Raw genomic sequence first — 15,912 nt, 5'->3', positions numbered from 1 at the left:
AGTGTATGTAGACATACTTGTATATCCTCTTTAAACTCAGAGGGTTAAAGAACAATTTCAAAGCTAGTAGGGTCAAGCTATGTGGCTTGGTGCTTATTTCAGACACATAAAGTAGGATGCCACATTTTTATTTCATGTATTATTGAGTAAGTGAAGTGCTGCACCTTGGACAATTAAAAAAAATTAGTTTGCAGCCAAAAAAGATGTAGGGTAGCAGTAGAGGTATTAGGATGAAGAGCCAAGTTAAAACTTCTAAGGATTATTTCAATATAAGTATTTCAATATAAGAACAACAACAATAACAAAAATCTATGTAATCTTAAAACCTTTGTATACTATTTCTTTTTTCTTTTCAGTTTGCTCTAATTATTATTGTTATTTTTTAGGCTACAATAAGCCAGCTAAGGAGTGAACTTGCCAAAGGTCCCCAGGAAGTTGCTGTGTATGTGCAAGAGCTACAAAAACTTAAAAGTTCAGTTAATGAATTAACACAAAAAAATCAGGTGAGATTTTTAAATCTGCATTTTAATCTTGCAACTTTATTTTTATATTGACACAGTAGCAATATGACTTATTCTGTATTTTTAAAGTCATTTTTTCCCCTTTATGAATAAGAGATAATATTTCATTTTTGAGGGGGGTAATAGTATCAGTTTTTTTCCTCCATATCTTTACTTTTTTGGTGGTTGGGGAGCAGTGAGTTATTAAAGTCTTTTATTTGATTGTGAGGTGAATATGTTGGCTTTGCTTTAATAATTTGAACCTAATATTTTGGTAAAACATAAGGAAGAAGTCAAGAAAGAAAAGAAAAGAGAGAAAAAAGAGATGCGTGTAATTGGCTGTAAAATTTTAGCTTAGTAGTTGCTTGTGCTATTGCCGATAACTCTTGTTTTAAATTCTAATAAGGAGCCACAGAATAAGAATCTTGCCTGAGTGTCTTAAAATCTTTAGTATGTTCTTGTCTGATCTTGTAATAGCCAGATGAGTCTTCTAATTTGGCCATACAAAATGTGTTTGACCTTGGAAGTGTTTGTGTATAAATATTCTCACTATAATTCTAATCAGTTTTTTGAAGGTAAAATTTGTATAACTATTACACTATGCATAGGTACACTAAGCAAGGGACGTAGTGGGCAAATCCCATTTTATTGTTAGCTGTGTGGTAAGGATCAGCGTGAATCTTCTCCCACCTAGAGAAGCATCTAATCCTCACCTTCCCATTTTGTCATCCTCCTCGTCAGCCAATCCTAGCAGCTCTCCCTCATCCCCAGCCACCCGGGGCCAGGTCAAGGGGTACCAACCTCAGGCACAGGAGTCCACAGGACTAGCTGCTCCCTTCTCCCTCTCATCCCCAGCCACCCAGGGCAGGTCAGTGGGTATTGGCCACAACCTTGGAAATATACATGATTTCCTCTACTTCAGATCAGGTAACTACTTCTCTAATCCTAGCCATTCTGACATAGGTCAGAGCACACAAGTTAAAAGGACACAATCCTTCAGACTGCCACATAACCAGATACCAGCCCCTGCTGGCTCTAACTCCCCCATGGGCTTGATAATTTCTTGGAACTCACAGAATTCATGTAAATGATCTATGCTTACAGTTACCTATTTATTAGAGCCAGAAAGGATACAAATGAAGAGATGTATAGGGTGAGGTATAGGAGGAGTCCCATCGTGAGGCTTCTGTTGTACTCAGGGACACAAGAGCCCTCCTGATAGCAGACATTCTCGCCAATCCAGGAAACCCAAGAAACTTCCCGGTTCAAACCCTTTATTGACTTCATTGCGTAGTCACTGGAGACTCATTGCATAGCCATAATTGATTGAATCATTGAATGTGCAAGATTGATTGAATCATGGCCCCCTCTCTTCCTGAGGTTAGTTGATCAGGTGTGGCCTATGTAGCCCCTACTCATTTGCACAAAATTTTAAGCATTGCCTGATGGTTTTAGGTAACATGACACCTTGATTACCTAGGAAATGCCAAAGGCTATCTTTCAGGAACCAAAGACATAGACCAAGTCAAGTTTTTTGTTTCATAATAGGTGATTAAAAAAAAAAAGAAAAAAACTCTGTTGAGTGTTTTTTAAATCTAGTTACATTAATAATGTAGGAAATAAAGTATATTAATAATGAAGGAAAATAAAACTTGCCATTCAATGAATTGGTAAAATTAATGTTTTTATATAATATATTGCAACAGAGACTGATATATTATCATAGATATATTATCATATGGTTCATAAGAAGTTAGTGAACTTATAATCATGGTTTTTGTGTTTGTTAAATTAGGAAGCTCATGTTTTTACTTAGACTGAGGTTGACAAACTGAAAGCCTGCAGGCCAATTTTTTTTTCTTTTTTCCACCTGTTTTTGTAAATAAAGTTCTCTGGGAACATAGCCACTCCCATTTGTATTATCTGTTACTATTTTGTGCTGTTATGAAGGAGTTGAATAGTTGCAACAGAGGCCAAATGGCCTGCAAATCTAAAAAATTTACGATCTGTCCTTCTAGGAAAAAGTTTGCTGATCCCCCTCCCACCAGTTAGACTCAAAGTGTAGTTTTTTTTCTAATATGTTGGCGGTAGATTGAAAACGAAGTAAAAATTATATCCTGCCTCAAAAAATTAGATAGTTTTCTATATTTTTCTCTTAAACGGGCATTTTGAGAGTAAAAAACCCAAAAACCCAAGAGTATAGGGAACAAATTCACAATATTTTGTTAATAATTATCTCTTAGAATTTAATTCTATATCTTCCAGTATTGTAATGTGTTAAGACAAAAATCATAGTGAGCCAATAATAGAAATTGATTTGAGTTTATTTAATATGCAGCTTGCAAATCAGGGTAACATTTCAACTAGGGAGTCAAAAATGTTCCAAAGAGGAAAGTCCAAAGGCTCCTCTTATACCTCTCTTACGCAACATTACCTTGGAAACAGGGCCAGAACTATGTTTATATAATAACTATTTACCCTAGCCTAACCTTGCAATTTCTGTTTCTTCAAACCGACTGCATATAGATAATTCTTCAAAAGAGCACAATGCCTAAGGCAAAACGAAAGGTATTTACTAAGGTATCTAGATCATAGTTTGACTCAAAGGTGACTTTAGGAAACCAGTTTTCTCAAGGCATAAGGTCCAAAGATCATGTCAGGGGAAAGCTTGTGTAGGTTACCTAAACCTTCATGGAATCCAGAAATTTGGATTTCATAAGAATTAAAACTCCATTTTTCAGGTGTTTCTAAGAATGGCTTTATAGCCTCATTGACAATTTGCATTTGTTCATTACTTTTTTAGTGAAAAAAAAAAAACCTATACTGTCATGAATTGTACATTCTAATGAGGTCAGCCAGGCAAATAATGCATGCAGTAAATAATAAAATTAGAAAACAAGTTCTTTGGAAAAAATATGCAAAGCAAGATAAAAGTCCTCCTTGAGGGCAATTTGTCATTTTAAATAGTGTGGTTAGGGTAGGCCTCATTGGGCAGGTGACATTTGAGCAAAGACTTGAAAGAGGCCCTCACCTTGGATTCCTTGCTTAGCCTTACATTCCAAGCAGGCAGTCCAATCCAAAGGTACTAAGGCAGGAGAATGCTTGGTGTATAATAAGGACAGCAAGGAGGTCAGTCAGCCTGGAGCAGAGTGAGTTTAGGGTAGGTAGCAAGGATGAGGTCAGAGAGGTAATATGTGACCATATCATGGAGGGCCTTAATCAGCCTTTAGGAAACCGTGGTGGCGTGGTGTTTAAGAGCTGCAGCTTCTAACAAAAAGGTCGGCAGTTGTAATCCACGAGGCGCTCCTTGGAAACTTTATGTGGCAGTTCTACTCTGTCCTATAGGGTCGCTATGAGTTGGAATTGACTCGACGGCAGTGTTTTTTTTTTTGTTGTTGTTTTTAAATAAGTCTTTACGGAGCCCTGGTGGCACAGTGGTTAAGAGTTGAGCTGCTAACCGAAAGGTTGGCAGCTCTAATCTACTAGCTGCTCCTTGGAAACCCAGTGGGGCAGTTCTACTCTGCCTTGTAGGTTCACTGATTTGGAATCCACTTGATGGCAGCAGGTTTGGTTTGGGTTTTTTCTGGTGGCATAGTGGTTAAGAGTTTGACTGCTAAACCAAAGGTTGGTGGTTCAAACCCACCAGCCGCTCCGTGGGGGAAAGATGTGGCAGTCTGCTTCCGTAAAGATTATAGCCTTGGAATCCTTATGGGGCAGTTCTGTTCTATCCTATGCATATAATAAGTGAGTATAATGAATGTCAACTAATTGACTTAACAGGTGTATATATTGGCTTCTTTTTCTGGCTAGTTCCTTAGAAAATTGGGTCAAAATTCTGATTAATATTTTATGTTTATATATGTTGTCTCCAAATGTGCACTGTTAACAAGCCTAAGACCAGACTTTAACTTTTGACTGGACTGGTTAATACAAATCTTTGATTGGGGGTGTTTTTTATATTTTAAACTTTGTAGTATTGAGTAAAATACAAAATAAACTGGTAAGTGATATCTTTCGATCATTGTTTTTACATAGTTAGAAATTTGAGTTGGTCTGACATTGTGCCACTAAATAATGGTCTTTGTCAAGAAGATCAAGAATAAGGACTCAGCAGCATCAGGATACAAGAGCAGTGAATGATAAAGCCCTTACCAATTATGAAACTGCAAACCAAAAATTAGAATTTCTGTAGTGTATCATTATTCAAAACAATTTCAGTTGGTTTTAACAGGGTAGTTTTAATTTTTGATACAAATGGAAGAATATAAACATGTTGCATACACTAAAGAATCCAGTAGATTTTAATGTTTTTATTTTATTTCAAAATTTTGTTGGCAGTTCTTAAGTTATATTAGTGGAATGTAGTGAAGGACCAATAATCAAATCATAAATTAATGAATGGTTATATCATATAGCAACTTACTTCTTGGCTAGAATATTTTCACTATTTTAATATCGATAAAACATTTAGTAGAAGCTAATATTGCTCTAAAGATTTTATGAATAATTGGAGTAATTAAAAATATTAGAGAAATAAATTATTAAATTGACATTTCAGAATTTGACTGAAAAATTACTGAAGAAAGAACTTGACTATACACAGTTAGAGGAGAAATACAACGAAGAATCTGTGAGTAAAAAGAATATACAGGCAAGCCTTCATCAAAAAGACCTAGATTGTCAGCAGCTTCAATCAAGACTATCTGCATCTGAGTCTTCACTACAGAGAATGCAGGCAGAGCTAGGTGAAAAAGGAGAAGCTACTCAGAAACTCAAAGAAGAATTATCAGACGTAGAAACCAAGTACCAGCATCTTAAGGCAGAGTTTAAACAGCTGCAACAACAGAGAGAAGAAAAGGAACAGCATGGGTTACAGCTCCAAAGTGAAATTAATCAAGTAAGAGAGGATAGTTTTGTTTGTTGTAATCCCTCCCAGGGTTTCTCTTTCCTGTGCTTGGTGGTTATTTGATCATAATATAGTTGATTTTTAAAAATATTGTCATTCTTTTGGACTATTAATTGTTACATACTAGTTCAATTTCATTTCCTTTAATTTCTGTTTCCCTTATCTGTAAGATGAGAAAAAATGGTACTATCAACCTTTACAGCTTTGTTGTGAAGTGTTTATGAATTGCTTCTAATGGACCTGGCACATGGCAAGTACTTAGTAGGTATTAGGTTTTCTAATTCAAATTTTTGACCATCCTTTAATTTTAAAATTCTTATTTTTTTGTTACTATATTTTAAAAGTAATTTTTATAAAATGAATGCTATGAAAAATTAGATATTTTAAAAGAAGAAAACAAATTAGTCCTAACACAACTATTTTTTATAGGTAAATAACAAACTGAACCCATTGCCACTGGGCCGATTCAGACTCATAGCAACCCTATAGGACAGAGTAGAACTGTCCTGTAGGGTTTCCAAGGCAGAAATCTTTAGGGAAGCAGTCTACCTACCACATCTTTCTCCTGCCCTTTGTAGTTACTTATAATGTCTATCAAAGGAGCTCTGGTGATGTAGTGGTTAAGCGCTCATCTGCTAACTGAAATGTCAGCAGTTGGAACCCCCATGAGCCACTTTGCAGGTGAAAGATGTGGCAGTCTGTTCCTGAAAATATTACAGCCTTGGAAACCTACAGTTTAGGGGACAGTTCTCCTTTGTCCTATAGTGATTATGAGTCATAATTGACTCAACAGCAAATGGGTTTTGTTCAATGGCTATCAAATGAAGTTTTGATTTTGTCATTAACTTAATTTTTTAATGTTTTAGTTTAATGTTAAATCTTTAACATTAAAAATTGGTTGAAACATGGAAATTTGGAGGAGATAAAAATCTTTAGTCACCTTTTCGAATAAATTTTTTGTTGTTGTAGTTGAGCATATACACAGCAAACATACACCAATTCAGCAGTTTCTGCATGTACCATTTAGTGACGTTGATTACATTCTTCGAGTTGTGTAACCACTCTCACCCTCCTCTTCTGAGTTGTTTCTCTCCATTAACATAAATTCACTGCCCCCTGTGGTTCCTGTCTCACCTTTCAAGTTGCTGTTACCAATTTGATCCCATATAGATAATTCTTAAAATAGCGTAATGCTTAAGGCAGACATTATTATTTACTAGTTAAGCTAAACTATTGTTCAGTTTTAGGTAGACTTTTAAGAAGACTTTTAGTTTAAGGTTTAAAGATTATCTTAGGGCAAGAGTTTCAGGGGTTCATCCAGCTTTCATGGCTCCAGGAAGTCTGGGATCCATGAGAATTTGAAATTTTGTTCTGTATTTTCACTCTTTTGCTTAGGATTCTTCTATGGAATCTTTGATCACAATGTTCAGTGATGGTAGTTGGGCACCATCCTGTTCTTCTGATCTCCTGGCAAAGGAGGCAGTTGTTCATGGAGACAGTTAGCCACACTTTCCACATCATCCTCCTATTCCTGACTCTCCTTCCTCTGTTGCTCCAGGAGAACAGAGACCAATTATTGTACCTTTGATGGCCACTTGTGGGCTTTTAAGAACCCAGGCACTATGCATCATACTAGGAGGCAGCACAGAAGCACTAAACATGTTATTAGGCCAATTAATTGGGATGTCCTATGACCATGACCCTAAACCTCCAAACCAAATCTCGTTTTACTTTTGGTTGTACGTAAGCAGCCTTGGCAGCTATTCTCTTTTTTTGTCATTGTCGCTAGTATGTCTATCGCACAACTTTTGCCACTTCAACTTCTATAGATGTATAACTTACTGACAGCAATTATAATAGTCAACTGTGCAACCCTACTTTTAATCAACACAATATTTGCATCACCGTTAGCCCCTCTTTCCTCCTTCCTGCAGCTGGTAACCACTAATAAACTTTGTTGTCTATACGTTTGCCTTCTCTCGTCTTTTTATGTAAGTGAGGTCGTACAATATTTGTCCTTTTGTGATTGACTTATTTCACTCAGTATAATGTTTTCAAGCTCCATCCATATTGTAGCATGTATCAAGACTTCATTTCTTACTGGCTGAGTAGTATTCCATTTTATGTGTGTACTACGTTTTGTTTATCCATCCGTTAGTGGGCATTTAGGTTGTTTCCACCTTTTGGCTATTGTGAATAGTGCTGCAGTGAACTTTGGTGTTCAAGTCTCTGAGTCTCTGCATTCAAGTGTTTTGGGTATGTACCTAAGAGTGGAATTGCTAGGTCATATGGTAATTGTATTTTTAGTTTTTTGAGGAAACATCACACTGTTTTCCACAACAGTTATTCCTTTTGTATTCCTACCAGCTATAGATAAGGTTTCCAGTTTCCCTATATCCTTGCCAAAATTGGTATTATCTGTTTTTTAAATCTTAGCCATCCTAAACCCCAAACCCACTGTCGTTGATTCAGTGACCCTGTAGCTAGTGGAAGTGAAATGGTATCTCATTGTGGTTTTGATTTGCATCTCTCTGATGGCCAAAGATGGTGCGCATCTTTTCATGTGTTTGGTAACCACTTGAATATCCTCTTTGGTGAAATGCCTCTTCAAGTCCCTTGCACATTTTATGATTGGGTTCTTTATCTTTTTGTTGGTAAGTTATTGAAGTTTATATATATTTTTGTTATTAGATTCTTGTCAGATATATGGTTTCCAAAGATATTCTCCCAGTTGGTAGCTTGTCTTTTCACTTTTTTGGTAAAGCCTTTTGATGAACAAGGGTTTTTAATGTTTGTGAGGTCCCATTTATTTATCTTTTGCTGTTTGTACTTTTGTTATTATATTAGATAATCCATTGTTAAAACTTAAGCCTGACAGCATTATGTAAACCTGCATTGTCTTCTAAGAGTTTTATGGTTTTAGTTTGCACATTTAGGTCCTTAATCCATTTTGAATTTGATTTTGTGTAGGGCGTGAGGCATGAATCCTGTTTCATTTTTCTGCATGTGGAAATCCAATTTTCCCATTGCCGTTCATTGAAGAGACTCTTCTTTCCACATTGAATAGACTTAGCACCCTTGTCAAAAATCATTTGAGCATAGATGTGTGGATTTATTTCTGGACTCTGAATTCTTTTCCATTGGTCTGTGTGTCAGTTGCTATACCAGTAACAGGCTGTGTTGATCACTGTAGCTATATAGTATGTTTTAAAATCAGTAAATGTGAGTCCTCCTACTTTGTTCTTATCTTCTAACATTTCTTTAGCTATTCGGGGCCTCTTGCCATTCCATATAAAGCTGAGGATTGGTTTTTCTATTTCTGTACAGAAGGATGGTGGAATTTTGATCAGGATTGCATTGAATCTATAGATTGCTTTGAGTAGTATTGATATTTTACCAATATTAAGTCTTGCAGTCCATAAACATGAAACATTTTTCTATTTATTTAAGTCTTTAATCTCTTTCAGCAATGTTTTAGAGTTTTCATTGTATAAGTCCTGCACATCCCTGGTTAGATTGATTCCTAGGTATTTTATTCTCTTAAATGCTACTTAGCCCCTTTTTTGATAATGTTCAAATAGTGTTACTTAAATGGCAGTACTACTTCATTTACCTGTAGTTCTTTTTATGGTTTTCTACTGCATTATTAATAATAATTGAGATAGTAATTTATTGCACCTTAGCTATATTCCAGGAATGGGAGTATGTACTTCACATATATTATCACTAGTTTTAGAGTTTAGACTCTGAGCTCCATAATATTATAGATCAGAAGAGTTAGGGATATTTTTTTTGTATTTGTCTTCTCCTCTCAATCCCTATTTCCACTGCCTTTTTCCTACTCACTGCTTTCTTAAATCACTCTAACAAACTATGTCTGATATTTCTACCCTTAATCTCATTTCTGTCAAACTGGTCTTCCGTATATCTACTTGAATATTTTAAAAGCAAATCTTAGCATCTTCCAACTGTGCTTTAAACCCTTTAGTAGTTCCACATGACCCACTGGGTTAAGTCCAAGTGCCTCATTGTGGCATGCAGTGTCTCCAGTGACCTTGTCTGCCTACTTATTCAGCTTTAACTCTTTGCTGCTCATCTTTTATTCTCCACTGCAAAAATGGAGAAGTGTTTTTAGTTTTTTCCTACATGTTATGATGTATCTTGTTTTTGAGGCTTTAGTCATTCTATTGCCTTGGCCTGAGATAATCTTCCTGTTTGTCTTCACCTTGATAAATGCTACTTACTTCAGTTGTGCCTTTTCTGGAAATCCTTTTGTGAACGTTGTCACTGCTCCTCTCCCTCCAAAAAAGATGACTTAAGCACATGCACATATCTTGATCATTTTATTTACTGTAGTATAGTATATCATAATTTGTTCATGTGTCCTTCTTCACCAGTTTGAATACTTTGGGTGCAAAGACCGTGTCTTCTTATTCTTTTTTTATTCTCACTACCTGGCACGTGCTTGTTAATCACCAAGTGTTTCAGTGACTGAGTGAATAAATACATGTACTCATAGTGGAAGGAGACAGAGTCTTGGAGATATCAGTGAATAATTTAAAAATAACTTACATATGACTTTCAGTTCAGATAAACAAATTGTGCACTTATGCTTTCTCAAAGATACCATAGTTCATTTGCTAGGGGAGACAGCAATGAATAGGAAGTAGTACGTACCTTTAATGATAGTGTAAATCTCAAAGAATATGGGAATTATAATAATCCATATATTATGGGAATTTAGAAGAATTCCTCTCTCCTGTATTTTTTTTTTTTCTCCATAGTACTCCATGCTGTGCAGTTAGTTTATTCAGTTTTGTGATCAGGAAGAGTTTGTGAGAGAGAGGTGGTGCTTGAAATTGTGAATATTGGATAGAATTTTGACAACTGGTAGTTTGAAGACAGGTAGAGGGACTAGTAAGAACAAACTAATGGCGGAAAAGTGTTTTAAGAAACAGGAAGGGGCACTGATTTGCTCTTGGGATAGGGTATGTGTAACAGTAGTGGATTGTCGTGGCTCAAAAGACCATTTTTGATACTATTGTGTAAAGACTTGAATAGTAGGTTGAGGAAATTGAACTTTATTTGGTTGTCAGTATGCGGAGGGACATTTGGAATTTTTGAGAGCCTATTCAAACATTTTTATGCTAAGACTTAAATATATGTCTGTTTGATTTAGTCACGTTTCTGTGCACAATGGAGAGGTCATTGTTATGGATCAAATTGTATCCCCCAGAAATGTGTGTCAGCTTGGCTAGACCATGATTTTCATTATTGTGTGATTGTCCACTGTTTTGTCATCTGATGTGATTTTCCTACATGTTGTGAATTCTACCTCTTGGTGTTAATAAGGCAGAATTAGAGGCAGTTTTTTTAATGAGGCAGGACTGTCTTCAAGATTAGGTTGTGTCTTCAGTTAGTCTCTTTTGAGATATAAAAGAGAAGCCAGCAGAGAGACAGGGAGACCTCATACCACCAAGAAACAAGATCCAGGAGAATAGCATGTCCTTTGGATTTGGCGTCCCTGTGCTGAGAAGCTTCTTGACCAGGGAAGATTGATGACAAAAACCTTCTGCTATAGCTGGCACCCTGAATTTAGACTTCTAACCTCCTAGACTGTGAGAAGATACATTTCTCTTTATTAAAGGCATCCACTTGTGGTGTTTCTGTTATAGTAGCACTAGGTAGATAACTAAGACAGTCGTGCTGAAGACCTTGAAATGATACCATTTACCTTCTTTTTCCCAGTATGCTGTCTGGAGTCTACCTTCAAAACATATCTTATAGCCATCTACTTCTCTCCATCTACACTGCCAACATCCTTAATCTAAGGATCATTGCTTACCTGCCTGGTATATTAGCCTTCCTATAAGTTCCCCTTCTCTTTTTTATCAGTTTAATCCATTCTCTATACAGCAGCCAGAGACATCTTTTTAAAACATGAAGGATATCATTTTATATCTTTCCTTAACACCCTCCAGTAGCTTTGCAATACAATTTGAGTTAAATCCGTATTTCTTACTTTGACATGTAAGCTTCTGTATATAGTATTTGTTGTTGTTGTTAGTGCTGTTAAGTTGGCTCCAACTCATGGTGACCCACGTATAACAGAATGAATTGTTGCCTGGTCCTACTGCACCATCTTCATGATCATTGGTACGCTTGAATCCATTGTTACAGCCACTGTGTATTTTGAGTGCCTTCCAGTCTAGAGGGTTCATCTTCCAGCACTATGAGCGAGTATTCTGTTGTGATCCATAGAGTTTTCATTGATTAATTTTTAGAAGCAGATCACCAGCCTGGAAGCTCTGTTGAAACCTGTCCGCCATGAGTGACCCCTGGTATTTGAAATACGAGTAACATAGCTTCTAGCATCATGTTGTTGTTGTTAGGTGCCGTTCAGTCAGTTCTGACTCATAGTGACCCTGTCTACAACAGAACGAAACACTGCCAGTCCTGTGCCATCCTTACAATCATTGCCGAGCTTGAGTCTATCGTTGCAGCCACTGTGTCAATCCATCTCGTTGAGGGTCTTCCTCTTTTTCATTGACCCTCCACTTTACCAAGTGTGACGTTCTTCTCCAGGAACTGATAACATGTCCAAAGTATGTAAGACATAATCTCGCCATCCTCGCTTCTAAGGAGCATTCTGGTTATACTTCCAAGACAGATTTGTTCACTCTGTTTGCAGTCCATTCATTACTCTCCGCCAACACCACAACTCAAAGGCTCCAGTTCTTCTTCAGCCCTCCTTATTCATCATCCAGCTTTCAGATGCATATTAGGTGATTGAAAACACCATGGCTTGGGTCAGGAGCATCTTAGTCCTCAAGGTGACATCTTTGCTTTTCAATAGTATAAAGAGGTCTTTTGCAGCAGATTTGTCCAATGCAGTGCATCTTTTGATTTCTTGACTGCTACTTCCATGGATATTAATCGTAAATGAAATCTTTGACAACTTCAATCTTTTCTCCTTTTGGCTTATTGGTCCAGTTGTGAGGATTTTTGTTTTCTTTATGTTGAGGTGTAATCCACACTGAAGGCTGTGATCTTTGATCTTCCTCAGTAAGTGCTTCAAGTCCTTTTCACTTTCAGCGAGTAAGGTTGTGTCATCTGCATAACACAGGTTGTTAATGAGTCTTTCTCCAATCCTGATGCCCCGTTCTTTTTCATATAGTCCAGCTTTTCTGATTATTTGCCCAATATACAGATTGAATAAGTATGGTGAAAGGATACAGCGCTGACACATACCTTTCCTGACTTTAAACAAGTATCTTCTTGTTCTGTTCGAACAACTGCCTGTTGGTCGATGTACGTGTTTCTTATGAGCACGATTAGGTAAGTGTTCTGGAATTCCCATTCTTCACAATATTGTCTATAATTTGTTATGATCCACACAGTTGAATGTCTTCGCATAGTCAGTAAAGCACAGGTAAACATCTTTCTGGTATTCTCTGCTTTTGGTCAGGATCCATCTGGCATCAGCTACGATATCCCTGGTTCCATGTTTCCTTCTGAATCCAGCTTTAATTTTTGACAGGTCCCTGTCAATATACTGCTGCAGGTGCTTTTGAATGATCTTCAGCAAAATTTAAGCATTATAGCAACACACGAACCACCACAGTATGGCAAACTGACAGACATATGTTAGTATATATACTATATATATTGTTTTGTTAGTTGCCATTGAGTTAATTCTGATTCATGGTGACCCCATTTGTATCAGAGTAGAACTGTGCTCCCTAGGGTTCTCAAGGCTGTGACCTTTCAGAAGCAGATCACCAGGCCTGTATTCTGAGGCACCTATGGGTAGGCTTGGACTGCCAATCTTTTGGCTGGTAGTTGGGTGTTTAACTGTTTGTGCCACCCAGGGAGCCTGTATTTTATTTATTTTTTTATATATATACATATATGCATACATACTTGTGTGTACATATACATACATACATATATATATACACACATACATACATACATATACATGTATACAAAACATAATTGACTCAGTGGCAACTAACAACACCATGTATAATATATATACCATGGTACAGTGGTTAAAAGCTTGGCTGCCAACCAAAAGGGTCAGTAGTTCGAATCTACCAGCTGCTCCTTGGAAACCCTATGTGGCAGTTCTGCTCTGTTCAGTAGGGTAGCTATGAGTCAGAATCGACTTGACAGCAACGACTATACATATATATGTATATACATATGTGTGTGTGTGTGTATGTTGTTATTAGGTGCCACTGAGTCAGTTCCAACTCATAGCAACCACATGCTCAACAGAAAGAAACAGTGTGCGGTCCTTCCGCATCCTCGCAATCGCTTAAGTCCATTGTTACAGCCACTGTATCAGTGCATCTCATTGAGGGTCTTCCCCTTTTTTGCTGCCCCTCCACTTTACCAACCATGATGCCCTTCTCAAGGGACTAGTCCCTCTTGATAACATGTCCAAAGTACGTGAGATAGAGTTTTGCCATTCTTGCTTCTAAGGAGTATTCTAGCTGTAGTTCTTCCAAGACATATTTGTTCCTTCTTCTAGCAGTTCATGATGTATTGAATATTCTTTGCCAGCACCATAATTCAGATATATCTGTTCTTCTTCAGTCTTCCTTATTCATTTTCCAGCTTTCACATGTATATGAGGCGATTGGAAACACTGTGACACAGGTCAGGCGCACCTTAGTCCTCAAGGTCTTTGCTTTTTAACACTTTAAAGAGGCCTTTTGCAGCAGATTTACCCCCATGCAACATGCTGTTTGATTTGTTGACCACTGCTTCCATGGGCATTGATTATGAATCCAAATAAAATGAAATCCTTGACAACTTCAGTCTTTTCTCCGTTTACCGTGATGTTGCTTATTGGTCCAGTTGTGTGTATGTGTGTGTGTGTGTGTGTGTGTAAATAATAGCCCACACTGTGTCTTGAAACTCCTGTCATAACACTGTGAAGCTATGTTGATCTTTTTTCAAACACACCAGTGCTTCAAACTCATCGTTGCTTTAGGCCCTTGCCCATGGTTTTTTTTTTTTTCTTCCTAGAGTTTTCTTAACCTCACTTTTCTACATGGCTGTCTGAGAACTCACTTCCTCAGTAAGGCCTTTGAGGACCACTGTATTTAAATAGCTGTTTCCCATATCCTTTTGGCTCCTTCTTTATCTAAGCAAGCTGTTTTTTTTTTTTGCTTCCATCTTTATAGCACTTTACATTGTGTATTTACTCTTTCGTTCACTTATGTATTGTCTACTATCAACATTGAACTGTGAGCTCCATAATGTCAGGAATTCAGGTGGTGCAAATGGTTTGTGACTGGCTGTTAACCTGATGGTTAGTGGTTTAGACCCACCCAGAAACTCTGCAGAAGAAAGTCCTGGTGAACTGTTCCCATAAAGATTATAGCAAGAAAATCCTCTAAGGCTTTGTCTAGCTCTGTCACAGAGGGCCACTATGAGTCAAAATCGACTCGATGGCAAACAACAACAACATTCTAGTAATATTCAAACACTATTATTTTTATTCTTAACTTAACCTCTTTCTCTGATATATTTATCCCAAAATTGTATAAGCATAATTGTTTAAGTGACTTTGGCCACCCTTGGACAGCTTTAATTTGAGATTTCTCTCATAAAGGTCAGGTATTTATCAAGAATTATGCAGTAATAAATGACATTTATAGTGCGTATCTCCCACCCCCCAATCCCCCAACCCCCTCAGTAAGTCTTCTGTTCAGAGAGTCTTTAAGTCAGTGGTTCTCAACTCTTACTGCATATCAGGATACCTAGGGAGATTTTTAAAATTGCCAGTGTCAAGGCCTCCACTTCTGATTTGATTAGATCAGAATCTCTCTCTGATGTAGGCCTGGTCATGGGCTTGTCTAGAAGTTTCCCAGTGATTGTGTTTTTGGGGGTTTTAGCTGAGGTTGAGAACTGTTGATTTTTAAAGTGTTGGTTTTCCCAAAGTGATTTCAAAACTTTCCTGAAACTAAGTATCATCTGGTGCTTATTACAGAAACATGCATTCCTGGACTCTAGCTCAAACATACAAAATGTAAACTTTCTAGGGGAGAAGTCTGATCATCTGTGTAAAACAGGGTCAGGAAATTCTTAGCCAGCAAATTTAGGAAATAGAGATGGGTGATGCCTATTTGTAAGATGTCAAGCACTTAAATGCTTGAAAGATTTAAGGCCTCATATGTTTTCTCAAATGAGGATTGGGCCTAATTCTTTTGTGAGTCTAAGAGAAGGTTTGGAGAGTTGCTATAGTGCTAATTCACTTTTTGCTGGTTTAGAGCTATACTGTGGAACCTTAGTTTGTGCCCCCAATCCAGAAGAAGGAGGAGAATAATAAAAAGGAGAGAGGTGTCCGAGTACTGGATAAGGACAAGAATAAAATGTGCTCCCTGTTACTGATTCCTGTTTTAGTTAGATGGAAGCAATGTTTTGCTTTAGAAATTAACTGGTTTTCTTTATTAAGGATAGTATATATTCCAATAGCCACAGGTTTTTTAT

At 37.1% G+C, this 15,912-nt stretch overlaps 1 protein-coding gene across 14 annotated transcripts in view; it reads left to right on the top strand.

Moving 5' to 3' along the window:
* EEA1 (early endosome antigen 1) overlaps window positions 1-15,912 on the top strand; it is a 345,249-nt gene that overhangs the window by 264,947 nt on the left and 64,390 nt on the right. For all 14 annotated transcript variants that reach the window (XM_049884056.1, XM_049884055.1, XM_049884053.1 and 11 more), the window contains 2 exons: window positions 387-503; window positions 5,059-5,397. In XM_049884056.1, coding sequence (XP_049740013.1) covers window positions 387-503; window positions 5,059-5,397 — 456 coding nt within the window. The remainder of the gene's footprint in view (window positions 1-386; window positions 504-5,058; window positions 5,398-15,912) is intronic.

Source organism: Elephas maximus, chromosome 4, assembly GCF_024166365.1.
Source record: "Elephas maximus indicus isolate mEleMax1 chromosome 4, mEleMax1 primary haplotype, whole genome shotgun sequence".
NCBI classification, from domain to species: Eukaryota; Metazoa; Chordata; class Mammalia; order Proboscidea; family Elephantidae; genus Elephas; species Elephas maximus.
Note: the sequence above shows the minus strand (reverse complement) of the source record. Positions and strands in the feature narration are given on the sequence as shown.